This window comes from Syngnathoides biaculeatus, chromosome 20, assembly GCF_019802595.1.
Source record: "Syngnathoides biaculeatus isolate LvHL_M chromosome 20, ASM1980259v1, whole genome shotgun sequence".
Taxonomy (NCBI): Eukaryota; Metazoa; Chordata; class Actinopteri; order Syngnathiformes; family Syngnathidae; genus Syngnathoides; species Syngnathoides biaculeatus.
Window position 1 is genome coordinate 4,940,254 of NC_084659.1, and position 24,455 is coordinate 4,964,708.

The 24,455-nt window shown below is 52.2% G+C and overlaps 5 protein-coding genes and 1 long non-coding RNA gene across 8 annotated transcripts; 2 read left to right on the forward strand and 4 right to left on the reverse strand.

Annotated features, from left to right (window-relative positions):
• Positions 1–1,502: 1,502 nt before the first annotated feature.
• tnpo3 (transportin 3) lies at positions 1,503–9,871 on the reverse strand. Of its 2 annotated transcripts, none has more exons than XM_061806302.1 (23): positions 9,568–9,871; positions 8,394–8,594; positions 8,114–8,187; positions 7,874–8,030; positions 7,475–7,618; positions 7,219–7,394; positions 6,592–6,730; positions 6,371–6,517; positions 6,178–6,285; positions 6,027–6,118; positions 5,814–5,953; positions 5,479–5,670; positions 5,209–5,300; positions 5,056–5,132; positions 4,907–4,967; positions 4,682–4,822; positions 4,481–4,597; positions 4,325–4,419; positions 4,090–4,246; positions 3,852–4,019; positions 3,654–3,766; positions 3,514–3,580; positions 1,503–1,990 (listed from the first exon to the last, which is right to left on the reverse strand). In XM_061806302.1, the coding sequence occupies exons 1-22, from the start codon at positions 9,685–9,687 to the stop codon at positions 3,520–3,522; spliced, it is 2,772 nt and encodes a 923-aa protein (XP_061662286.1). In that variant the 5' UTR covers positions 9,688–9,871; the 3' UTR covers positions 1,503–1,990; positions 3,514–3,519. The 2 variants fall into 2 exon arrangements, with proteins under 2 accessions (XP_061662286.1, XP_061662287.1); XM_061806303.1 differs by lacking the exon at positions 9,568–9,871 and adding an exon at positions 9,113–9,536.
• Positions 9,872–10,240: 369 nt separating this feature from the next.
• Positions 10,241–13,869, reverse strand: irf5 (interferon regulatory factor 5). The gene is made up of 9 exons (XM_061806330.1): positions 13,729–13,869; positions 13,400–13,620; positions 12,997–13,171; positions 12,912–12,934; positions 12,823–12,850; positions 12,556–12,756; positions 12,055–12,444; positions 11,866–11,984; positions 10,241–11,005 (listed from the first exon to the last, which is right to left on the reverse strand). The coding sequence occupies exons 2-9, from the start codon at positions 13,571–13,573 to the stop codon at positions 10,835–10,837; spliced, it is 1,281 nt and encodes a 426-aa protein (XP_061662314.1). The 5' UTR covers positions 13,574–13,620; positions 13,729–13,869; the 3' UTR covers positions 10,241–10,834.
• A 514-nt stretch (positions 13,870–14,383) lies between these two features.
• LOC133493237 (uncharacterized) lies at positions 14,384–15,283 on the forward strand. The gene is made up of 2 exons (XR_009792902.1): positions 14,384–14,523; positions 15,051–15,283. It is a non-coding gene; the product is annotated as an uncharacterized LOC133493237 (long non-coding RNA).
• Positions 15,284–16,349: 1,066 nt separating this feature from the next.
• On the reverse strand, positions 16,350–17,742 carry atp6v1f (ATPase H+ transporting V1 subunit F). The gene is made up of 2 exons (XM_061806336.1): positions 17,445–17,742; positions 16,350–16,660 (listed from the first exon to the last, which is right to left on the reverse strand). Exons 1-2 carry the CDS (start codon positions 17,600–17,602, stop codon positions 16,459–16,461), a joined length of 360 nt encoding a protein of 119 aa, XP_061662320.1. The 5' UTR covers positions 17,603–17,742; the 3' UTR covers positions 16,350–16,458.
• A 125-nt stretch (positions 17,743–17,867) lies between these two features.
• On the forward strand, positions 17,868–18,834 carry lamtor4 (late endosomal/lysosomal adaptor, MAPK and MTOR activator 4). 2 transcript variants are annotated; one of them, XM_061806338.1, is made up of 4 exons: positions 17,868–18,021; positions 18,111–18,191; positions 18,485–18,602; positions 18,685–18,834. In XM_061806338.1, exons 1-4 carry the CDS (start codon positions 18,019–18,021, stop codon positions 18,780–18,782), a joined length of 300 nt encoding a protein of 99 aa, XP_061662322.1. In that variant the 5' UTR covers positions 17,868–18,018; the 3' UTR covers positions 18,783–18,834. The 2 variants fall into 2 exon arrangements, with proteins under 2 accessions (XP_061662322.1, XP_061662321.1); XM_061806337.1 differs by having other exon boundaries at positions 17,872–18,021; positions 18,108–18,191.
• An 84-nt stretch (positions 18,835–18,918) lies between these two features.
• On the reverse strand, positions 18,919–24,391 carry LOC133493231 (ADP-ribosylation factor 4). Its single transcript, XM_061806334.1, has 6 exons — positions 24,168–24,391; positions 23,829–23,909; positions 22,771–22,880; positions 19,607–19,678; positions 19,414–19,539; positions 18,919–19,324 (listed from the first exon to the last, which is right to left on the reverse strand). Exons 1-6 carry the CDS (start codon positions 24,232–24,234, stop codon positions 19,238–19,240), a joined length of 543 nt encoding a protein of 180 aa, XP_061662318.1. The 5' UTR covers positions 24,235–24,391; the 3' UTR covers positions 18,919–19,237.
• Positions 24,392–24,455: the final 64 nt, after the last annotated feature.

Consider the following 24,455-nt stretch of genomic DNA (forward strand, 5'->3'; position numbering starts at 1 on the left):
CTAAAAGTAGAAGAAGGAGCGCCATGCACACGCGATTTGTCTCGGTTTAACGTTCTCGAAAATGTTTTTTTTTTTTTTTTTACATCAGCTTTTTATTTATTACTGCAAATTTCGAACTCAGAGTAAAATAGGTGAATATTCAGCTCACCTGAGATCACGCGAGATTTGTGAATATGAATTTTGCCTAACGAATAGACATAAAAGTGTCAAACTCAAAGTCTTTGTGTTAGTTACCTTGTAGGAACAAGTCTCTCCATCAATTTTCTGAGCCATTCTTCCTCACAAGGGTCGCAGGAGCCTATCTCAGCTATTTGGGGGCAGGAGGCATTGTCCACCCTGAACTGGTCGCCGGCCAATCGCAGGGCACATGGAGACGGACAGGAGTCATACTCACAATCACACCTTCAATGCATGTTTGTGGGATGCGGGAGGAAAGCGGGGGCACGGCGAGAACATGCGAACCACACACAGGCGGGGCCGGGATTTGATCCCTGATCCTCAGAACGATGAGGCCAACCATTTAACCGGATGTACCGCCGGGACCAGACTATTTCTTGGTTTTGTCACAAACAACAAAACAGAAATCTGCGTCCAAAATAGTGGAGCGTGTGAACATTTCCATCGCAACAGAAGTTGTCTCAGGCCTGCCGCTTTACACTGGGAGCAGGTGCACAACACTCTTCGCCCATTAAAAGACCCGACCCGCTCTGAGCAATCACTTCTCGCCAGAGGCAAGAAGCAGTGGGGGGGACCTCAAGCAGTGTGCGGGAGGGCTGTCTGCCTCCACCGGTGGGGTTAGTTCGTTTCAAAGGAGAGCTCGAGAGACAAAAGACAGACTTGAATTTGTCAGGAGTGAACTTGATCTTCATGGGTTCATTCGGATCCCCTCTTTCAGGATGAGCGGGTCAGCCCAGTGTTCAGGGTGGAGTCCTCCAAAGCAACACCTTCGGGGAAGGTAGTCCACCTCAAATCTTGTCCCGCTCACTCGGTGGTTGCAGAACCCAAACAGATTTAGTCATCGCCGCCGAGCAGGTGAGAGGACGAGTGGCAGTAAAACAGGCCTATTTGTACTCTCGAGTCAAGCCCTCATTTCTCCTGGAGAGAGCGGCTCTGACATCTCCAGAGGGAATATTGGAAAATGTGCAAGAGCCTGGAGACTTTTTTTTTCTGGCCCTCGGAGCCATCAAAGGACGAGCGCGTTGCAAACTCCTTTCGGGACTCAACAAACGGTTCCGTGAAGACTGCGAGAAAGGAGGCGGCCTGGCCAGGGCAAAGCGCACCCGTTGTTGGGCTCAGGCTGCTCGCTGACCTGCTGGGGTCGCGTTCCGACCGCTGCCTCCGGGAAGAGGATTTGGAGGAACGCCGTCTGGATACAAAAAAGGAAAGGTGGCTGTCGGGAATCTATTGGAAGCCAAATTTCATTTCCGTCGGGGAACATTTGGTTTCAAAGAAAGAGGAAATGGAGACTACGATGGCAGATGCACATACGACCAAAGACGCCGTTTGTTGTTTCAGTTGTTTATTGTCTACAACGAGGCAACAGCTGCCAAGATTTCATCCGTCAGTCTGGCATTTGCCAGAGTCCATAGTGACACTCTGCAGCAACACAACTAAAAAATAAGCAAACTTTAAAATGGTCAAAGGGGACGACATCAAGTCATCCGGCCAAGAGCATCACGGGATATCATTTGGCTCTTTGTACAGCATCGCCAAAACTACCATGACCAAAGTCCCAAAAATAAAGTTTCTCTTAAAAACAGTTGACCAGGCACATTGCGCTTCTCACCCGTCGGTTCACTTTGTGAACTTTTCCTCCTTGGCCTGCCCCTCCCACCTCCCACCTGCTGCAGGTGCATCTGTTCTGTTTAAGTCGTCGAGATCCGGCCGAGTGTCCCGCCTTTACACAAATCAGTCCCGACTCCTCCCGTCAGATCTCCGTCAGCAGTCGCAGCTTTCGCTGCCGCCTCTCGACCGCCAAAACACCTTGTACCTGAAGGAAATACAGCCGCAATTAGTTCTCTGGCCATTCGCGCTGCACAGGCGCTCTCCTGCGCTCCATTTTCGAGGGTGCCTCACCCGAACCCATCGCTTTCCAAACTGGGAGGGGCTACCGTCAACAGTTACTTACGTCCAGCAGACGGAGCTCGTTTTAATCCCCAACACCAACGCGCGAAATGACGTGAAGTCAATTGATGAATTGGTTTCAACTTTTGCTTTGTTTCTTGGTGACTTGATGAAAGTCGCCGGTGTCATTTTTCAACTCAAAAGATGGTCACCGCAGTGATTATTGGGAGCTAACAATTTATAGAAAATTTCATCTCCAACTAAAGTGGGACGCTGGGGAAAAAGTTTCAGAAGCGACGCCCGAGGCGTACAGGTAACGGAAAGCGTCATCGGCGGACACCGAGCGCATTCGCAGCCGGGAAAGACTGGACGGGCGCGGCGGCGCGAAACTCCATAATTAGCCGCCACCCCGGACTGACCCCGGAGCCCGCTTCGTGTCATAACTGGGCTTCTTGAGCCAACGTTCGTCTGTCCTCGTTTGCGTTATCTTGGCTGCTGTTGAGGATTCGCCGGTTCGTTCCTCTTAAAATTTGACTACGTGCATCCATGCTTTTGTATTTCAGCCACTGTAAGAGAAACAGATGCAAACCAGCGGTTATGAGCTGAATCAAAAATCTCCATCTTGTCATTTGGGTTCTGTGACGTGACGCAAATCACCGGAAATCACCATTTACACTGACAAGGCCTAACCTGAAAATCACGGCAAACTGAATAATAAGCGGTACAGAATAAGACCGTGGACCAGTGGTTCAGATCATCGCCTGCCCCAGTGGGCGACATAAGTTCGAGACCCAGACCAGAGCTTCCCAGGGACTGACAGCTGTGGTGTCCTTGAGCAAGGCACTGATCCTCCAGGTGCTCCCCCCTCCATCAAGTGTGCGCGTTCACTGCGATGGATACAATGCAGAGAACCAAGTTCGCGTGTTCACCACAATTACAGGTGATGATGATGATGATTCTTTCTTGCGTTGACCTTTCATTTCATGTGTCTTTTGTTTTTTTCCCCCCACCTAATACGGTGTTGGAACAATCCCAAAGTCATTCAAAGTCACGTCTTACAGTTAACCCTTGACTTGAGTGTTATTATACGTGGATTTTGTTACCAACTATCTTTTTATCAGAGTACTTATTGGAAGTCAACCTAACCCAATCCAGTTGGTCCAACAGATCCGTCCAGTGTTCTTTTCCAATTCATCTTTGCTTTGGGAAAAAGGGAGCGTCAATGAATTGCCGTTTTCGCTCTTCGCAGGGTTACGTTGCCCAGCTTCACTTTTTTCCGCTCGAGTACATACGAGAGAGACCAATTCCCTCCGTTGTGGCTCGTCACCTGACTTGTTTTATTTCCGGTTTTTTCAATGGAAACCCGAGCGAGCGAAGTCCAGCAGAAGCGGTACGGTGGAGGACACCGGCAAACTTTGCGTGCGCGTGGATGTGTACAAACATGCTTACGTGCGTTTACCGGAACAGTCTGGTGAACTCTCTGATGGCCCAACACACTTGCTTACAATCATCAGCGCTGCAGAAGGAGAAAGAAATGAAGGCGCAAAATGGACGGACGGCCGGTTGGAAAGCGGGTGGTCGCCGCTTACCTGGTGACTTGTTTGTGAAAATCCGTCAGCTGTTTGTGCGTCACCGTCACCGTCCCTCCCGACGTCTCCTTGGGCAAGCCTTTCAGAGCGCTCTCCAACCAGCGGCAGAAGGTCTGCAACGAGCACACGGCGCGGACAAGTCAGCGGGCGGGCGGCCCAGTAGCCCGCTGACCCCGGGCGGGCCCGGCGGCCTCTCACCGGCCGGTCGAAAACCATGACCTCCCACAAGACTTCGGCGATGTCGGGCAGCGTGTACGGGGGCAGACAGAAGCAACACGAGTGCATGAGCTGCGTGACGAGTTGCTGGCCGTGCTGCTCCATGGCCTGACCGATCAGCTGCTTCCTCAAATCAAAGTCGTCCATGTGCTTGAGGGACACAAGAGACGGTTCCCGTTCAGTCCGGTCCCAGTCAGGACCTCCAGTCGCCCGTTCTTACGTCGTTGGCCACGCCGGTGTGGATCAGGTCTCGGACAAACTTCATGACGCTGCAGTTGGCGTCTCTGTGGTCCAGCGAGGTGGCGGCGATGGCGCACTGGATGATGTGGACGATAATGCTGCTGCTCAGCAGCGTGACGGGACTCCGTTGCACGAACCTGAACGCAAAGACGTACATACGGTATGTCACACACGCACACACACACACACACAAACGGGAGCTTGCTGCAAATCACCTCGTCGCCAGTCTGAAGAGGTCGTCGACCGTGTCGGGGTGGTTCAAAAGGCCGTTGGCTTGCTCCAAAAGCTGGAACGTCGGCATGCACAGAGCCTGGCAGGGAACGACTGTCGGTTATCTCCAAAGACGTCACGGCGGCGGTTCCGCGGCTCACCTGCAGCATGTCGAGCAGGCCCTGCCGACAGCCCTCCTCCATACCGTACTCGTCCACCAGGATGCTGCCCAGGTACAAGAAGCACGAGTGCGGATACACCTGGTACACGCTCACCATCTGACAACGCCGGACGGGGGAAAACGCACACGTGAGGACACTCCCGGGCACTTCTCCAATCACTCCATCGTTGACTCCCTTGACCTGAGTAACCAGGGGCTGCAGTAAGGAGGCCGAGCCTTTTCCGACACAGCGCACGGCGAAGCGGAGGCAGCGACAGCACCGTTCCACGATGCGGTTGTCCGCCTGGTGAGTGTTGAGTGTCTCGGACAGCACGGGCCAGATCTAGGTGCGACACGGATTATGACGGGAGCGCGACGCCACGCGCGTCTTGCCGCCGTGACGGCACCGGCTCGCCGTTTGTTTTACCTCCTGGATGACCTTCTGACACGGGTGCGTCTGGCCGTTCTCCACGATGGGGTTTGTGTGTCTGAAACAGGCGAGCACGAGCACCACGTTCACCGTCGTCGTTGACCGGTCGGTCGGTCGCTCGCTCGCTCGCCCCGGCGCACACTGACCTGAAAATGACGGCCAGTCTGTCCAGCCAGACGGTCGGATCGGCCGAGCGACCGTTCGTCGATTCTTCGGCCAGAAGCTGAAACGGCAAAACGCTTTTTACTCGTCGCTTTTCAAACACACGCCGGACGGAAGAGGAAAGAGGCGGTGCGGACCTTTTTAAGGGCCGCGACCTGAACGGCACACAAGTCACCGAGGCACTCTGCGATCTTTTCCAGAGGAAGACGACCCAGGACCAGCGCCGTGCCTGACGGTTCAAAATAAGCGGCAGCTTACGCCAGGGTTCGATTTGCACGGGCAACAAGGTGGCACATTTCATGGAGACTCCTGGACCGACCGGAACGCTCGTGGCAACTCGTGGCCAGGGAAGCCGGGAAGTGTTCCTTCTATTGCAACATTGACCTGCGCAGAGCCACCCCGGGTACCTTTGAGCAGTCCGACGGCGGCCTCTGTGGACAGCGCAAAGGAGTCCAGGGAGCGAGCGATGTCCAGTAGGCCCTGGAAGTGCTGCGCCATGTGGTCCCGACACACGGAGCAAATGTTGTGGATCGCCTTGGCGGCGGCCGAGGCCAGGGGTTTCTCTCTCAGACCTTTCATCAGGTAGTTCAAGACCGGGTCTGGCGCAGACACAACACAAAATCTTTTTGCGTTACAGTCAGAAGGAAATGTACGGATGCTCTGTGAAACGGGGGAGTGGAGGTGGGGGTTGACAAAAGAATCTACATCTGAAATTGTCTCCATCGGTTCTCCGGGGTCTCACCAAGGAATCTGGGGTCTCTGTACACGACCTCACTCATCTCTCCGACCAGCTCGATACTCGTGTAACGCACCGCCATGTGAACCACTTCCGGCAGCAGCACCACCTGCTGCAACACCTCCAACAGGGTTGCGTTGTTTTCACTACAACGTTGAGAAAAATCACGACGTCAGCTTGCGTTTAACCCTGGGTGATCGAGAAGGCGACGGGGCTCACGGGTAAACACTTTTGGCGATGGCAGCCATTATGAAGAGAACGGCTTCAGTCACCACCCAAGGGGGGTTGCCATCTTTGAGGGTAGAATACAGCTGAGAAGGCAAAGGAAATGTGAACATTCAAGAACACACAAAGACAAAAATGACCTCACCTGAGAAAAGCACTCCATCGACCCGACGAGAAAAATGACATCTTTCACTAGGTCAGAAACCCTCATCCTGAACTCCCCAAAATCGTCCGTCTCCTCAGGAATTCCTTCCTGCGCGAAGCAAACGCACAGCATTCAGAACGTTGAAGGAGACCCGCCCGCTATCGAGACCGGACCGGTCCATCCGCGCACTTACGTGATCCGGGTCGAGCTGACAATGCCGGGCCAAACAGTGCAGTAGTCTCTGAATGTACGGTCGGAAAATGCTGTGGAGGCCAACGTCGCTGATCTTGTACAGAGTCTCTCCGAGCCGGTACCAGAAGTTAAAGGAGATTTCCACCACCTGGAGCACAAACGCCGGCTTGAGCGGAGAAACGCATTTTTCCCCCAATTCTGTTTTCGCAGTTACTTGGGTACCTCGTACTGGGGATGTCCGGCACAGATCAGAAGCAGCTCCAGCGTCCTCAAGTCTCCCATTCCCTGACCGGGACTCCTGACCGTCGTCTCCAAAAAGGTCTCGCAAAGCTCAGTGAAGATTCTGCAATAGTTAAGAACTCTGGTGGCGGGGGGGGGGGGATAAACGTTAAATCCAATGGCAGGACGACAACACCAACAACAAAGCAAAGCAAAGCAAAGCAAATGTATTTGCGTCACACATTTTATACACAACGAAAAGATGGCTTGGGACGAAGTATGATTTTGCTGAAATCGACTGGCTCGATCTGATGTGAGGAGTTTTGCACGCATCTGATTTTGGGGGGGTTGTGAGCCTGTGCAAGTATTGCTGAAGTTCTTCCTGATGACTTCAGAAAAGTGTTGCTGTCTAAAGCTCAGCAACTCAGTTGGAGTTGAGCTTTTCTCCTTTCCTACAATTTTGGTCGGGAGGGTCTTTCCCATCATCATCGAGGTCACCTCAAGTTTGAACTTTGACACTTTGCAGGTCTCAGTTTGTGACCCAGCTATAGATTGTGGCGTGACCCTCGTTTCTGAAGCCAACTTTTCGAGGCATCTGTAATGAAAAGAATCCCCCCAAAAAATCCTCACTTGTCGAGGTCTTCGCGGGCCACCGCCATGTGATAGGCCGTCTCCAGCGTCAGGACGCCCTGGAAGAGCTGCAGCGCCAACGTGGCGTTGGTGTCCACGTTCTCAATGGCGTAGAGGGCAGAGCACACGCAGTCTGCGGCCGCCTCGTGGAGATTGGTCGACGTGTCGTCCCTCTGCTGCAAAACAAAAACCAAAGAAGGATGCTGACGCGAGCGAGCCACAAATATACGGCGTGTGAACCCAGCGGGCGGCGCACCAGCACTTGGAAGAGAACCATGAGCAGCTGATTACTGGCCATGAAGTTGCTATCTAGGACCCCCAGGTTGAACCAGCTCCCCAGACAACGAAAAACCTTGATGAGCATCTTCTCATTATTTCCCGTCTTTTCCACACACGACGCCTGAAAGGATGAAAGGAGTCGGAATTGTCATTTGATCACTTTTGGATGACAGAAAAATTCATCCACGGTTTTTGTTGGGAAACATGGAAAAGTGGGCTCGTTGAGTTCAAGTATCTCCGTTGTTGAATGCACGTGAGTTAAAGGGGTGAGCCCGGTGGGGTGGGGAGGGGAGGGGGCTTTTCTCTCTCTCTCTCTCTCTTCTCTCTCTCTCTCCTCTCTCTCTCTCTCTCTCTCTCCTCTCTCTCTCTCTCTCACCAGTAGCGTGACCACGGTGGACGAGTAATAAGCCAAGTCCTCGATAATCTCTGTCCTGCGATTGGCTCCGATACGTAGCGAGCGGCTGTGGACCTCTTCGGGCAGCACAGTCAGGATCTCGATGAGGAAGGGCATGGAGCTGATGTCACCGTTGTACCTTGCAGGAACAAACAGCTCAAAGTTGGACCGGGCCAGATATGACCATCAAAATGACATCTGTGACAACGTAGCAATTCTCACTTTTCAATGAGCGTATGCACACATCCTTTCCACGACGCCATCTGAAGAGCGAGGTCGGCGATGGCCAGCGCCAGCTGCAACGACAACAACAACAACAACGCGGTCAGACGAAAAGACCGCGGAGGTCACCGCATCGATTCGGTTCATTCCGGTGCGACCTCTGTCCCTCCAACGCAAGTCACGACAGAGTGAGTGAAGCACGCACTCTAACCGTCATCCGCTTCATTCGGAGTTTGGCAAATATGTTCTAAGCAACGTGAAGGCGGGGCGTCAGCATTACCTGGGTGACGATGATGGGCGACAGGTCTTTGAGGTTCTGGATATGAGACAGCAGTGAGTCTCGCAGCGCGTTGTGGGAATCGGGTGGAAGCTCGTAGAAGGAAGTCTGGATCTTCATCTTCATGGTCTGAGCGGCAAAATAACACGACTCCACGTCCTGTTTGAGCTGCAGCAGCTGATCCGAGATCTCCCACGCGTACATCTGCCAGTGAAGGCACCGCAAATTACTGGGCTGCGTCGCGTCCCGGCTTTTTTGTAACCAGCGTGACGGCAGCCTCGTCAGGTCGAAACACGGAACTTGAAGATGAGTTTGTTACAACAATAAGAAAGAAAGAAATTCTTGCAGCAACAGCAGCGGTTCGTCCCCAGTTCGTCATGTGGGAGGTTTTTGCCATTGGTCAAACTGCAAACAATTTTGGACAGCAAACACTAAGCCGCCAGTCCAAGTACGAAAGGTGAAGTCCAGGGAGGCTCGTTTGGAAGGCGAGCCATGTCTCACACACACACACACACCACACACACACACACACACACACACACACACACACACACACACACACAATATTTGCCACATTGCCCATCAAAGTGCCAGTGGGGCGTCTACGAACCCCCCCCCCTCCCCCTCCCTCCACACGGGGTCTTGCTTGTGGCCGTCCGAGTCGTGGGATCGAACACGCACGACGACCACCACCGCCGCCGCCACAAGCCCAATCTGCTCACCTGCAGCCCGCAAAGCGTCGGGCGTGGAGCTCGGGCGGCGCCGGCATGAAAAGCGACGAGCCGTTGAGCTGAAGTCGCCTGCGGCGGATGAACGACGTGACTCCGGCCATCAACGTCAGCGCAGCGGTTGCGTGCAGTCGCCATGCTAAGTCACGCGAGCAGAGCAAAAGTCGCACAACCACCGCACCGAACGTCAACGTGCATTCGGCGGCCATCCAATCGCTCACTCGCCGCCGTGTAAAAGCCAGCTAGCAGCCCGTGTTGTGCCTCATTCATAAGTCGCCGACTAGCTTAGCTGAGATGCTAACGGGCTCCAATACATTACATGGCGCACTTCTTTCCCGGCGGTTCCGAATTCACGAGCTCCGTGAAGCGAGGCCGTTCTTCTCAACAACGACTGCGAAAAACAAACTAAGAAAACCCGACTCGGTGGGCGCGATGTGCCGTTTTCCTACCGATCTCTGGAGCTCTCCGAGCCACATCGAAGCTCGTTCCTTCCCGGCTGGATCCGGGTCGTGGTGCAGGGCCTGAACCGCCTGGTAGACGAGCGGCAGACTCGGTTTGCCCCCCTCCATCGCGCGAGTCCCGAGCGGCGTACGGACACGGAAGAAAAGCGACAGACGACGCGCTTCTTGAGCAATTTTAGGTGTGAGAGTGTGTGCCGACCGCCATCTCGCACGGGCTTCCGGCGTGTCGCCGCTGCGCTCCGCCCGGCAAGAAACACAAACGTGCAACTTTGGTTCTGCTGCGATTACGCCGGAAAAAAAAAATAAATAAATAAAAAATAAATAAATAAATAAAAACAAGCCCGAACGACGTCCAGCACACGGCTGCAATGGGGATCCCATTTACGGGTGGATCGCTTTTTTTTTTTTAGGGGAGAGATCACATGTCAAATATTCACACTTATTTCAACACACTCTGGTCAAAATGTGAACATGAAAATACACTAGTTTGGGGCCACTCAAGTCAACCCAAAACAAGTTCCCTTTTGCCGTGCAGTGGCGGAGAACAACAAGCACTTGACTACACGTGGACAAAACTTTTGTCATCTGATTTCAATCCAACAAGAAAGTCACTTTACAAGAGCAAAATCGTGAAACGAACGCAACAATAAAGAGATTGGGATGGTTTCCAGTTAGTTGTATTTTGAAAAAAAAACAAAAAAAAATTGCAATTTCATAAATTCCGCCAGGATCAACTTGAACATCTTTTCACTTAAAGTGCTGAAAAACACATCCGTATCAAGTCTGCCAGCCTGAAATCTAATGCCTTGATTCACACACATCAATAAAACAGATTCGTTAACTTTGAAAAGACTCTTTAAATTGCCAGTCGGTGTTACAGCTTGTTTGTCTGGACGTGTCCTTCCATGGGCTGGCAACCAGTCCAAGGTGTACCCCGCTTCTGGCCCGAAGAGAGCTGGGGTTGGCTCCAGCGCTCCCGGGGATCTCGAGAGGAGATGCGGCTCGGGTGAAGGACGGACAAAACCAGGTTCAGAACAAGGGCAGCGTGAGACGTTCAAGCCAGTACAAAAGCCAGTGACCACAAAATGAACACGCGCCCTTTTTTGTTTGCTTTTGCTTTTGCGCGCGCACTCGAATTTCAAAAGCTGACATTCGCAGCGTCCCAACAGTGGCGTTTTGCAAAGGTTCTGCTCAGTCTTCTCCTGGTTTTCCGGTCAGGGAGGCTTCGAGGTCACTTTTCCGGCGATAATGCAGCTCAGAGTCCTTGGATATTTTGACTCTGTAGAAGTCTCTGGAGCTCTTTAAACTGTTCCACCGTCTGGTCCTTTACATCCGGGTTCGAGATTTGCAGTCGGATGCTATCGATGGACCAGCTCTGCTCTCCTGAGAACATTTCTGTTAGAATCCGAGCCACCACCGGAACCACCTGAATCAGACAAGAAACCCTCTTTGGTCAAAGGCTGCCCACGCAAGAAGAAACGTGGGCAGCGTGTGCGTGTGTGTGTTGTGTGAAGGCGGGGGCTTCCCTTCTATCGATCGAAGCACAAATCTTCATTTGCACGTTCACACATAGTTGACAGGAAATCAAAACGTTCAGGTTCAACTTAAAGAATACACCATCAGAACATTTTCACTCCATTGAAACAAAAATATGAGACGTCAAGAAAAATACTGCAGAGTTTGGGTGTTTTTCTTCCATTGAACCGTAGTAATCCGCGTGAAAGTATGCCCCCTTGTGGTTAAAACAGTGAAGTGACAAAAGTGCGGTCTGAAAGGGGGAGGGAGGGGTGATGTGAAACTTTCGAAGTTTGAAATTTCGCCCAGGAGAAAAATAAAATAATTTTTTTGAACTTCTGTTCATACAAATGTTGATTTTCAAATTCCGTTCTGAAATACAAATTCAATTCTGGTGGCATATCTTTCAGCTCATGGAGGTCGTGTTAACTTATTGATTGCCATATCGTCAATTATTCGAAATCCCAAGCAAATGATATAATCTTTCAGTGAAGACATTGCTTTTGCTCAATAGGAGCAAATACAATCAATTGTAAAAATAACTACAACAACAACGCTATTTTCTTGTGACGCAACCAAAGTAATATTCCCCCTTGATCCGGACAAGGGTCTGATTTTCTGGACAGAATTCCAACTTTGGCCGAGCATCGCGTCCGCCGTGAAGCGCAAGATAAAACAAAGTCAATCGTCACCATAGTAAAGCCGAGAAAGTGCGTTTCCAACCGATTCTGAGAAAATGAGCGTTCTGTCTCTCGCTCTCTCTGGACTGACCTGAACCACAATGAGTTTCTTCTCTTTGGGTTTCATGTCAGGCCAGTCCTCCCCAAAGCAGAAGTAGATCTCGTAGGGGGGAACATTCGGAGCTTCACCTTTCTGGTACAGGATCAGTCCTGCACAGGACATTTCGCAGTTGGATCTTCAATCTTTCCAAACGATCACAACGTCAAGACGTTTTGTCACCTTGAAGGAAGTCGTTGAGGCTGAAGACTTTGACCCTCCTCTCTCTCTCCAGACGATTGGGTTGACCCTGATCCGGCACGCCCGGTCCCGACCAGAATACTTTACACTGACAGAGGCGGATGGCGTAAATGTCCTGCTCTCGGATTTCCAAGATAAGGCCACGATCCATCACGCTCAGCAGAGCCTCGGTGAACGCGCGTTGCTTCTGGCTCGGGATGTCAGAAGTCCCCGGAAACAGGACCTGCTGCAGGTCGACGGGTCCGCACAGGTCGACTCGCTGCGGGTCGGGTCCCAGTTGTCCGTAGAACAGCCGGCAGCCCTGAGGGTTACTGACGGTCAGCGAACCCATCGGCCGGCCGCGGTACTGGAACCTCAGGTCCAGATCTGTCGCTGCGGCGACACAAAACCCAGAGAAAGAAGGAGCTGGCATCGGCTCGGCGGGCTCCACGCTCTGCAGACCTGAAAATGAAGACGGTTGCCCCCTTGCCCATCTTCACTCACACGGGATGCTACTTAGCAGGTGGGCCGGGTCCACCTGAGCCTGGGCCCCGCCGCCGGGCTCAAGATGATTAAAGCTGACCCCAAATGTTTGGAAGTCCTGTTGAGGGTGCTCAGAGGTCAGCGGGGCTCCACGCCACTGGTTGACGTGACTCGGGGGATGCGGCGCAGACACCGAAGAGGCCGAGTCGCACTTCCCGGAATCTGACGAGCCGTCAAGACGTCAGACGACGACGGAAAGCGCGCCGTCGCCCGAATCGACTAACTTACCGAGCGTCAGCGCCGTCAGATTTGGCATCTGCAAAAGACTTTCCCCGTGAGAGACGGAAAGAAAAAGAATCTCATTGACAACAGGTTACCTCGTCGTCATCCTCGGCGCCGCCTGAAACAAAAATGACACCATGACACCCTGAACTTGTCCGGGCCAACCGGGCGAGTCCTCACCCGTGTTGACAACTTGGTAAATTTTAAAGGCTTGAAGCGGCGTCTCTTTGGTGCCGTCGAACTTGAGCTGAAACTCTTTACTCTTGTTCAGCGCACAACGCAGGTTGGCTTTCCACTTGGCGGGGTCGGGTTCGTCCACACCTTCCCGAAATTTGCCCGTCTCGAGGGCCCACGCCTGGAGGACACGCACGGACGCACGCACGCACGCACAATCAAACGAAAGCCAAGGCAGAATGAGGAAGTGACAAATGGACCGAGTCACGTGGGAAGTTGAAGCTCAGAGAAACAGAAGTGAAACTTGTGCTTGTTTTTTTTTTTTTTTGGGAACTTTTTTGGTGTGAATTTCCTGACCTTCAGCTCGGACACGAGAGAAAGAACAAACGAGGAGTCAGAACGGGCACACCTTAAAGATGGTGTTCTCCTCTTGGCACGTCGGCAGGTTGCGGGTGCCGTGCTTCCAGGGGATCTGGAACAGCCGGCGCTCCGAATCCATCCAATGGAGACCGGGAAAAGCGCCGCCGTCCACCTGAGCCAGAAGCCAGGGTTTCAAGCGCACTCTCCGGGGTTGCGCGTTCATGGTGACGCGCCGTCGGCCACTGAAGGCGGGTTCCCACGGCAACGGCACTGCTCGGAGAAGGCCTTCATTTCATTTTTTTGGTCCGTTCCATTCTCACTCGCGATATTTGACTGGATTCAATCCACCCGACGCGCGTGACTTGGGAAGGGACTCACCTGTTCCGGCGTGAATGCGCTTCCTACCTCGGGAAAAGCGCTCTTTCCCCGACGAACCACAAACTCGAAAGAGAACCACGAGCCCACGCGCACAGAGTCAATGGCGTCTGAGAATCACTTGAGCAACTCCATCCTGCCAGAGTTTCACGGAGCCATCAAAATAAAAGCTCGACCCGCTGAGGAAGGGGAAAAAGTCGAGCTTTCGCGTCCGAGAATCGTTTCATAGACAATACGCGCAACTCCATCCTGTCAAGAGATTCACGGACCGTCAAAATAAAAGTCGAACCCACTGAGGAAGGAAACTTCATCCTGCTCACCGACAAAAGCCAAACTTTTTGGAATGCAAACAGAGACGTGAGACCTTCGGCAATGAACAAACCCACTCGACGGGTGTTCATTGTGCTCCACTTTGTCGTGTTAACAAATATTGATTTATTCACGTCTTGCACACATTTCCATATTCTTCAAGCCAGACAATCATGTCACATTGTTGCCTAACAGCTCCTCTATTTGTGCTCCATGAGAGACGCGCAGACATGTTGGCTGAGCTGGAGGTGACTTTCGGATGAAATCAAAATCTGCTGCACTTCATGAGCTTAAAGCGATGCGGACGTTGCGAGCTGTCGCCAAGACGACACGAAGGAGACGGGCTGGAGCGGAGGATCATTTTTTCCCAAATCCGTCCGAGCTGGTCGCGGACCCGCCGGCGGTTTCGTCCCCGGCTTGAAGCTTGGAGCCGAGGTCGGCGATGAGGCAGGTGGACATAAAGCACCCCCTGGTGACATCGAGACACAGGTGAGTGGCCGGAAGCGACACAAATACAACCGGGTTTTTTTCCCGACTCACATGACAGAGAGGGACATGTCAAGCGTCGATGTGTTGAACGTAACGTTTGACGAATTTGACGCGTCCTCTGAGGAAAGGTTGGATGAAAAGTTGGGCGGGTCCTGTGACGTGACCTTTGAAGACTTGCTGAGGAAAAACAAAGTTGGAGGTTGGTGCGGCAAATGGCTCAGAGAGGTGCGCTAACGTCGTCTCCGCTCTGGTTCAGCTCAAAGGTGGAATTTGAAGCCAAGTGCTCTTGACTTGTTTGTTTGTTGAAGATGCCCCCCCCCCCCCAATAGCACGGACTTGCTCATTTTCCGACATCCTGTCCTGTCCTTTTCTGTCCTTTCTTTTCGGGTTCTCTCGGTGAGTTATTAGTGAGTTATTACGTGTCCTCACTTGATGTAACCCGCCCCAACCTACAACTAATGGTCGTATTGTTACTCGTGTTCAAATATCAAGACTGTCTCATAATGTTCTGCTGCGATTTCCACCAGCCAACCCCTCGTCCACTCTGCCAGTCCCCTGAAAGTGTCTTCTGTGCGGCTGCATTTGCAAGAAACATCAAAGGAAAGAAAAAAGATGAAGGGAGATTTGACGCCACCCCCACAGCAAAACTATTCCACCACAAGAGGCGGACAGATCCACCGCTCAGCAAGGCCTTGCGGCTCGACATGACAGACCCCCCCGAACCCCCCACCCCCCCCAAAAAAAAAAAAAAAAAAAAGAACATTTGCGTTTGGATGAAGGGAAAAGTCCTCGACACACTAAAGTCTGCGGATTCCAAAATATGGAGGATAATATGATAAACCCAAGCTGCGGAGGAGTGCACTCGACGAGTTTGAGCGTTTCAACTGACCGTGACCAATCGGCGAGGGTCTGGTTGGCGGTCGCACCGCGGTCCGACCTGCGAGATCATCAATAAAATACAAAGCTGAATATATCAGAAGACCGGGGAGGGGGGAAAAAAAAAAATGACGGGTCAACGGGAAGAAGATACAACAAGCGTCCGTGGGAACGACGAGAGCGAACTCACCGAGCCTCGTCTCGCTTCTGCGGCTCTCTGGAATCCGGGTGGCTCCTCGACAAACAAAAAACAAGTCAGGCCGACGACAACCGCTGAGCAAGTCTCGCTCCCGTCACGTCTCACCTGGTCCGGCGGGGAGACGGACGAGCCGCGACGCCCGCCGTCGTCAGGATGGCCGCCGTCACCAACACCTGCAACCAGCGCATGACTCCGCAAAGGCAAACGTTGAGGCTCGCCTGTTCCGGGGGGGAATGGGAGGTCGAACCGTCACGTGCTCTTTCCGGGATTTCGCTCGAGGTCGCCGAGTCAATATTTGTCATTGAGTTCGCGGGAGCGACAGCCGGCCAACAGCAGCGCACAGAGGAACAAACAATAATCACACGCTCTCACATTCACACCGACGGGCAATTGCATGAGAGTCTTTAACCAAATCACCCAATGGCAAGAAAATGAAAAGAAAGGCAAAAATTTCACTTTAGCTTCGCTTCACGATGTATTTTTTTAATCTGGAGGAACTTGCTTCTCTGAACGTCCATTTGATTGACACAATTTACCAAACAAAAACGTTACAAAGTGGCCATTGTATTCTTTTCTCGAAAAGTGCGGACATACGGCAACGCTCATTTCGACGAGCAAATGACGGAAGAAAAACGAAAGCGGGCCGCCTCTCAGAGGGAAAACGGCCACGCCGCCGCCCTCTCCTTGCCAGTGGATAGATGACGTGTTTCCGTCATCCCAGGTCGAAAGGAGGACGAGGAGACGATGAAGGTCACATCGATTCGACTTTATCATTTAAAAGACAACACAGCGAGTCACTTGACACATTTTCACATACTAGGAAGCGAGCCCACTTTGGGGCCACGGGACAATTGGGCCGTTTATCGGAAGTCGTCGGCCGAGAACATGCCCTTGGCCCGCCGCAGGATGGAGTCCTTGGACGCGTCGTAGGGATGCTCTTTGGAAGGGATCTCCAGCACGGCCGGGATGGACTGCATGTGAGCGTCGATGGCGTGCCGGATCATTTCGGCGATGAACTGGTTGATGAGGACGATGCCGATGTCGTTTCGAGCCAGGAAGCCCCTGCGCCAAAAAATACACTCATCGCGTCGGCTTCTCGCTCGTCTGCGTTTTCAAAGCAAAAAAAAAAAAAAAAAAAGACGCACGAGAAGTGAAATCTTGTTGAAAGGCAAAGCTGCATCGGGGAGAACCACAGCAAAACAAAATGAGCAGAAATTCCTGATGGCGAATCACGGTCAAAACCAGCGGAAGGCGCCTCGGTGACTTCCCCATCTCCGCGGAAAAAGCTTCACACTATCCTGAAGCTTCCTCATATTCATTGTATGAAGTTGATGTCACGCTGTTTGAAATGGAAATTTGTGTGTGTGTGTGGGGGGGGGGGGGGCGGCGGCTTTTAAATGAACAGAAAGCAGACAACGCACATGCGAACAAATAAAATATGTGAGCTTGCTGCCAGGGTGGACAACCCTAACCAGCTGAGGAGAATTCCTATTTGTCACAAAACATCAGTTGGGAGCGTCAAAAATCGCTTTCACTGTCACTGAAGCGCACGGACAGACATTGGAGATTCTTGGTTGTTTGTCACCATGCCCGTTGGGGTCTCAGCTCTACGAGGTGTTCTGGGATGGCTCCCTTATCTGTGGTCCTCTAGTTCATGTCTACGGAAGCTGCGTGATTGCATTTTCGAGCATCATTCGTACGTGTGCAAATATTTGGCTGCCGAGGGACAGGCCGCAGTGTCGTCGTCATCATCTTGGGACATTTTCATGACCGACTGATGGCAATAAACACTCCGAAGGAACGTCATATTAATCTTATTCTTAAAAATACAACAGATCTCGCTTACTTGAAGGTCTCCTCGATCTCCGTGACGCTCGTGTCCTTCTCCACCACCAGGAAATTCGGTTTTCGGTTCTTGTTGAGTTCGCCGATGCCACCGAGTAAGAATCCGGTACACGTGTCTTCGTCGCCGATCACGGCGATGAGTTTTCCGCGGCCGGCCATCGTGAAAACGCCGAGATTGCTAAACGGGCGACAGAAAACGGCAAAAGGGGCTCCCGAAGCGCAGATCACGTGACAGTCGGCTGATCGGTCCGGCACTTCCGCCCCGTTCCAGTCGAACGAGCTCGGACGCCCCCTGCTGACCGGAGACCGGTGGACCTCGAATCCTGGGAGTCTCCGTGACTTGCTGCGGCGTCACATGGTTTGCAAGGTTTCAATTATAGTCGCTAAACTGAATCATTTTAATCATTATTATTATTATTATTATAGAAGCAGTTTACTCCAGTCGCCTTTGTTTGATTGCGTGAAACCGACTTGCGAGAGAAATTCTTATTTTTCTGAGGTTCGTGACGCTATCCCAGTCACGTGAAAGAACCCGGAAGTGACAACAAGCTGCTGTTCAGTGGAACGAAGATAAGATGGTAAAGTATGCGACCAAAAAGCCATTTTCATCGCTGAATGGCGACACGTTGAAGTCGAAGTGAGTCGCCGCTTGTGTTTGTTCCAGAAGACTGCAGCTCTAACTGCGGGCCTGGAGCGGATCTCCGACCAGCTCGGCTATCTGGTCATCAGCGAGGACGGCGTCCTGGCCGTGAGTGGCCCACTTTCACCCCAGATCGTGACTATTTGGACAGATTCGTGTCGCGAGTGGTGTTCTGGCCGCGACGGGACACGTTCTAGTCTTTTTCTGGATATTATTCAGCAACGTCCTAGAGACGTTCACGTTGAAAACATTTTGCTATTTTCCGGTTCCCGGCTTTATCGTTCCTGTCACACGTTGAGTGAAAGTCGTTTTAAGTCACGTTCGTGCCATTTCAATTGTCTTTCGAGACGCGTCGCTGTCCTCCACACGAGATTTTTGACGTCTGCTTTGACCCACGACAGTCTTCGGGTGAGCTGGAAAACGACGAGCACACGGCCGGCGTGATGATGCAGATGGTCCGCACGGCCGCTCGCTTTAGGTTGGCGGGATCGCCCGACGTGCCCTTCAAACGCATTTCGGGTAAGTCGCGCTCGCTCTCGCGTACGCTTGCACTTGCACTTGCACTGCGCTTAACTAACGTGGGCTCTTCTCTTCTTTGCAGTCATCTTGGAGGATTTTGTTTTCACAGTCACCGCTTCGGGTCAGAAGGTTTTTGTAGTCAAACGCCAGAACAACCAGCAGGAACCAATCAGCGTTTAACCACCCCAAGCCAAAGTGATGCCGCGTCCCGAATAAAGTTTTTGCCATGTCACCGTTTGACGATTGACAAAATAACTTTCAGCATTCTGATGTGCTCACACACACCCTCCACCAATGAGACCAAATCCATTCCAAAGAAAAGAAAAACACCTTTATTGCATCAATCGCCGCTTTCCACGTCAATGACGAGGGTCACGAGGTCTCCGTGGCAACGGCGTGACAGCTGCGAGCCCCGCCGCTCTCACGGCATCCTGTCACACGACTCGGTAAAAACATGCGTAGGAAAACAAACACGAGGAACTCGAGAAGAGAGGAACGGGAGTCCGACAAATTGCCCCCTGCTGACACATAACTTAAAAAAAGAAAAAGAAAGTCGTCGAAGAAGAAGAAGAAGAACCAGTCCTGCGAAATTCCACACCACCTCGTCCGCCGCTACCCGTTTCCCGAAAGCTGGTCTAGTGCTTGGCGAGCTCGTTTGACAGCCAGTCGAGGCCCTCGTACAAGCCCGTCCCCTGTGTGGCGCAGGTGGCCTGCACGTACCACTGAGCGCGTGCAGACGGGAAGGGGTAGGGGGGGGGGGGGTATTAGAATGCGCTCAGAAAAGCGGCCGGCGCGTTCGAGCGATACGTACGGTGCGGCCGCGCAGGTTGTTCAGGCCCAGTTTGTCGGTCAGTTCGCTGGCGGCCATGGCGTTGGGAAGATCCTGTTTGTTGGCGAACACCAGAATGACGGCGTCCTTCAGGTCGTCCTCCTGGATCTGCGGACGCAACGGCGGCACTGGTCACGGCTCGCCACGTTCGGGGCGCGAGGCCGCTGTCACTAACCATCTTTGAAAGCTCGTCCGCCGACTCGGCCACTCGCTCTCGGTCGTTGCTGTCCACCACGAAGATGAGACCCTGCGGGCGCAGAAGATACTTCATCCAGTAACAACTTCTGCCCTTTGTTTTAGTCCAAAACAAGTGCATGAGACTTTCTCAGATGTCTTCAAAATTCAGCTTCAGTTTTTCAGCCACATGTGGCCATCATACCCAATCACGATTGTATTTTAAGACGCAAAACTGACATCACAGCTCCATGCCCCGCACAAAGAAATCGATTGATGAAAGCATGACAATTACCGCCACCGCGTCTTCAACACGAGCACCATACTTCTGAAAATGAGCCACGGTCTCCCAACACGACTAACTATTTTGTCACGCGGGCGGATCGTGGACCATAGGCTCGACAACCCTGATTTCAGGCGAACCGCCGCAATATTGCGCATCATCATCGAAATATGCATGGTGCATTATTGATTCAGGAATCAGTTATGTCTTTTTACAGTATACTGACGAGTGAATTTGGGGTTCTGCAACGTTTGTGCGTAGGTCATGCCACACCTTATCCGGCAGCACTCAAACCCGCCGGGAGGACGTGCAGCAAGAAGGAAAGGTCGGCAACTCGCAACGTTTGGGGGTTCCCGAGTCACAGAGAAACCCGCGCCGTGCCGCAGACCTGCAGCTTCGGTCTGGAGCTCAATGCGCTAAACACTGTAGAGACGGGCGTGGACTTCAAGAGGAGTCTCCACTGCAACTGTCTTCCGTCAACCTCCAAGTTCCCGGGAATTACAGTCTCTCGGAACCTGAAGCAGGAGATGAACATCAAGTCCATCCTCAAAAAGGCTCAGCAGAGAGTGTACTTCCCGCGCCTTCCGAGGAGCTACGGCCTGCCACGGGACCTGCTGAAACAGTTCTACACACCAGTCATCAAATCAGTATTGTGTACCTCCATCACAGTCTGGTTTTGGGGCTCCCACAAAAAGACAAAAAAAAAAAAAAAAAACCTTGAGGACTTGGTGGCCACCTGAAATCCAAGGAGAGCGGGAAGGATCCGATCAGACACTCCGCAACCTCTTCCGACTCCTTTCCTTGAGTAGGCGCTACCGAAGAATGAAAAACCAAAACTAGCAAGCCTTTCAACAGGTTCTTCCCTCTTAAACATTAACTTCTTGGACAGTTGAAAATGAAACTCCAACATGGTGACAATTTTTCCTCTGCCGAGCCAATTCTGATTATTACGCATTCCGGATCCGCTCACTTCTGTTGTTGTTGTTGTTGTTGAGTCACTCGAGGCGCCTGAGGATGGTCCTCAGAAGGGTTGGACTCGCATGTGGGACGCGCCGTAGTCCTCCGAAGAGAATGTCGGGAGCAAAGATTGACAGGGTGATAGACATGGAGGTGGAGGGGGCGCTGTGACCAGCCCGCGCCGCGGGGGAGAACCCGAGCCGAAACCTTGAAGTCCCTTTGAATATCGGGTCTGGCTGGAGCAGGTCCTGCGGAACCGCCGTTGGCAGGCGGTACAGGGAAAAGGGGCGCCTCCCACGGCGCGAGTCAAGAGTGAAGTGACCAGGCTTCCGAGGGCTCCCGTCGCGGGTCACCACGGGAAGGTATTCCGGTCTTTGTCCCGTGCACTTCAGTGTCGACCGATACTAAAGCCTCTCGCACCTGAATCTTACGTGCAAGACTTCAACGGCCGTCGTCCCAGACGATCACACCGCGAGTCAGTCGGAACTGCACACACTCCTTCCAAGTCTAGACGCCCTTTGCGCAATGGACCGGTATTAACTGCTCCAAATGGGCGAGGACTCTTCATCCTTTGCACAGTTGTCAAAAAAAGCGTTCCATCATTGCAAGATTACTACGAACGAGCCTTTATTGGTCAGTGAGCGTCACCGCAATGTCTTCTGTCCCAATTGACTGACCGTTCTCGTCACGCGTGTCGTACTCGAGGGGCTCCAACCACCGGAGACAAATTCCTCGGATGTGTCTGACATACTTGAGAAAGAAAGATGATTCTGATTCTCGGATGCTCTTTCGTACGTGCTGCCGCTGCCGCTCTGAGCGTTTTGGTTTGAAATGACAAATGACCCTCTACGGCAGGGGTCGGCAACCTATGGCTCGTGAGCCCTCACAACGACATACCTTACATGTCATTTGTGTCTTGCGGGCAACCCAAATGACGCAGTTTGTCCTAGCGGGGTTGCCGTAGTTTTCCATGGCAGTCCGTGTGTGCAGGCGCAGCGGGGGTCAAACGCGGATCGGGTCAGAACAACTACTTACGGAAATGCTTTTGACAAAGGTCCTACAAAGAGAAAACGTTTTCAACAAGACCGGACAGCCTTTGTGGAGAGGGACGGTTCTGCTGTGTCTACATTCACACAATGGGAGTCTGCCAAAGCGTTCGGACTCGATGTTGCCAATCAACATTTTGACAACTTCACATCAACGTAAGACCGTCAAACGAATAAAAGACACGCCTTTGTCGGCAAGAACCGGTCACCGTCGTCCCATCGTGAAGGCAAATCAATTTGAATTACGGTCACGACGAACGGACGGAACTCTCGACGCTTGCTTGAAGCGTCATCTAACGACGTACAAATCGGACTCCAAAGCCGTCAGCGAAACCGGGCAGCACCGCGAGCCGCATTCGTGGTCGTTGGTTAGCAACGGCGGAACGACGTTACTGAAAGATTTATTGGACTCGAAATGTCTTCCCCTTCCATAAATGCGCAATTACACCTGTATTTAATTTTTCAAATACTGTATGGCTCTTTTGAAATGACATTTTAAAATATTTGGCATTTATGGCTGTCTTGAGTCGAAAAGGTTCCCGAGCCCTCCTTCGTGGGATTCTTCATAATGTTTGCAACATGCTTGTGGGCTTTTATAACATCGACTGCGACAGAATCACGATGTTGAAGTGTCTTTGGTTTTATGTGTCCAATTCAAACTTCAAGTGAGGAATAGCTTGAAGCCAGCCCGCCCGGCCTCTTCATTGGAGAACTGGGTCAACGAGTCTTTTTTTGTTGATAGTACGATCATCTTCCGTTTGTTGACAGTGAGAACAGGCCCTAAGGAATACTTCAGAATGTCTTTCGGTTTAAATGTGCTCAACGTGGGACACCCGTCCAACCCAAATAATGGGGGTTCGCCGTACGCGTGTGTGTCACCTGTGTGTTCTGGAAGTAGTGTCTCCAGAGAGGGCGAATCTTGTCCTGGCCGCCAACATCCCAAACAGTGAAGCAGATATTCTTGTACTCCACCGTCTCCACATTGAAGCCTGAAATATGGAAAAACATTCATCTCGGAGTCAAAACGGGGCCCATCCGTGGCTCGCTCTGCCGGCTTTGGGCGAGGGGGCGGGTCCAACCTGAATTGGTCACCAGCCAATTGCAAACCAAACGTGCACAAGCGAGTAGTCGCACCCAGGAACAGTTTGCAGTTTTGAATGTTTTTGGAGTGAGGGAAGAAAACTGTTCCTGGAAATGGACATAAAACACAGCTCCATCCATCCATCCATCCATCCATCCATCCATCATCCATCCATCCATGTTCTACCGCTTGTCCCGAGCGCGGGCAGTGTCTTTTGCAGGAACGCCCACATTTCCCTTTCCGCAGCTTCCTAAATTAGGTTTGTGTCAAAAGATTCATTTTATGAGGCTTCTCAATTTAAAACAAAAACAAAGTCAACGTCATGTAACTTCTACAGATCCACGATTTCCGAACATGAAAAACATTTCAACATCCCCCCCCCCCCCCTCAAATTTTGATTGTTTTTGCTTACAGTGAGGACGCATATTCAACATCTCTCGGAAATAGAATGAATCTACGTGACAAAAAGTGAGCGCCGGACGACGCCACGAACTGGTCGCCACATCTGGACACAGTCGCTGACCGGAATCGATCCCGAGCCGCCTGAAACAAAGTCAGGGGTGCTTGGGCTGTCGAATGAAGTCAACCGTATATAAAATGGGGATCCGAGTAAATATCCAATTGCTCCGACCATTTAACGAGGATTTGTCCCAGTAGTGTCACGTGGATTTTTGCAATTCAATGCAATTCGCCAGTCCCCAACACTGCTCGTGACTCCTGAGTGAACTTTTCTCCCAGACGTCACCGCGATTGTGAACGGTCGTTCGCTTGCGATTGGCCGGCGACCAGTTTAGGTCGGAAAATGGACGGACGCGCCATCCCTGGAGATGTGATGACGCAAGGCGCGCCTGCTTACCGATGGTCGGAATGGTAGTGACGACCTCTCCCAGCTTGAGTTTGTACAAAATGGTGGTTTTCCCAGCTGCGTCCAAGCCCACTGTCACACACAAAAAGTCATCATCAAGCGCTCAAAGTTGAATGAGAGGAGAGCAACTGGGCACGTCCATTCGCGTATCGCGACGGGTAACGCAGCGCAGGTCGTTCTGTGCGAACAAACAAGAGTCGCGTTCGCCTCTTCTTCCTCGTTTCGATTTGGAATCGAAAAAAGGTCGCCCGAGCGTTACGCGACAGGAAAAACCGGACCGTCGCCGCCGGCTTCTGTTAGCTTAGCTTGTGATAACCGAGGGGCGCTCACCCATCAGGATCCTCATCTGCTTCTTGCCGAAGAGCCTCGCAAACATCGTCGAGATCGTCAGCCCCATTTTGACTCGAGGGTCCCGGTCCGGTTCGGCAGTAGAGCGGAAGTCTTCGTTCGTGTTCGGCGGCGGGCGGAACGGTCGAAGCCGAAGCCCCAAACTAGCTGAAATTGAAAGCTCGCAGCGCTTCCTCGATGCCACGTCCAGGCCGACGCCGAGCGAGTGACGTCACCGGAAACCGGATTTCAGACGGCTTTCTGCTGGAGTCTGCGTCCTCCCAAACGTTC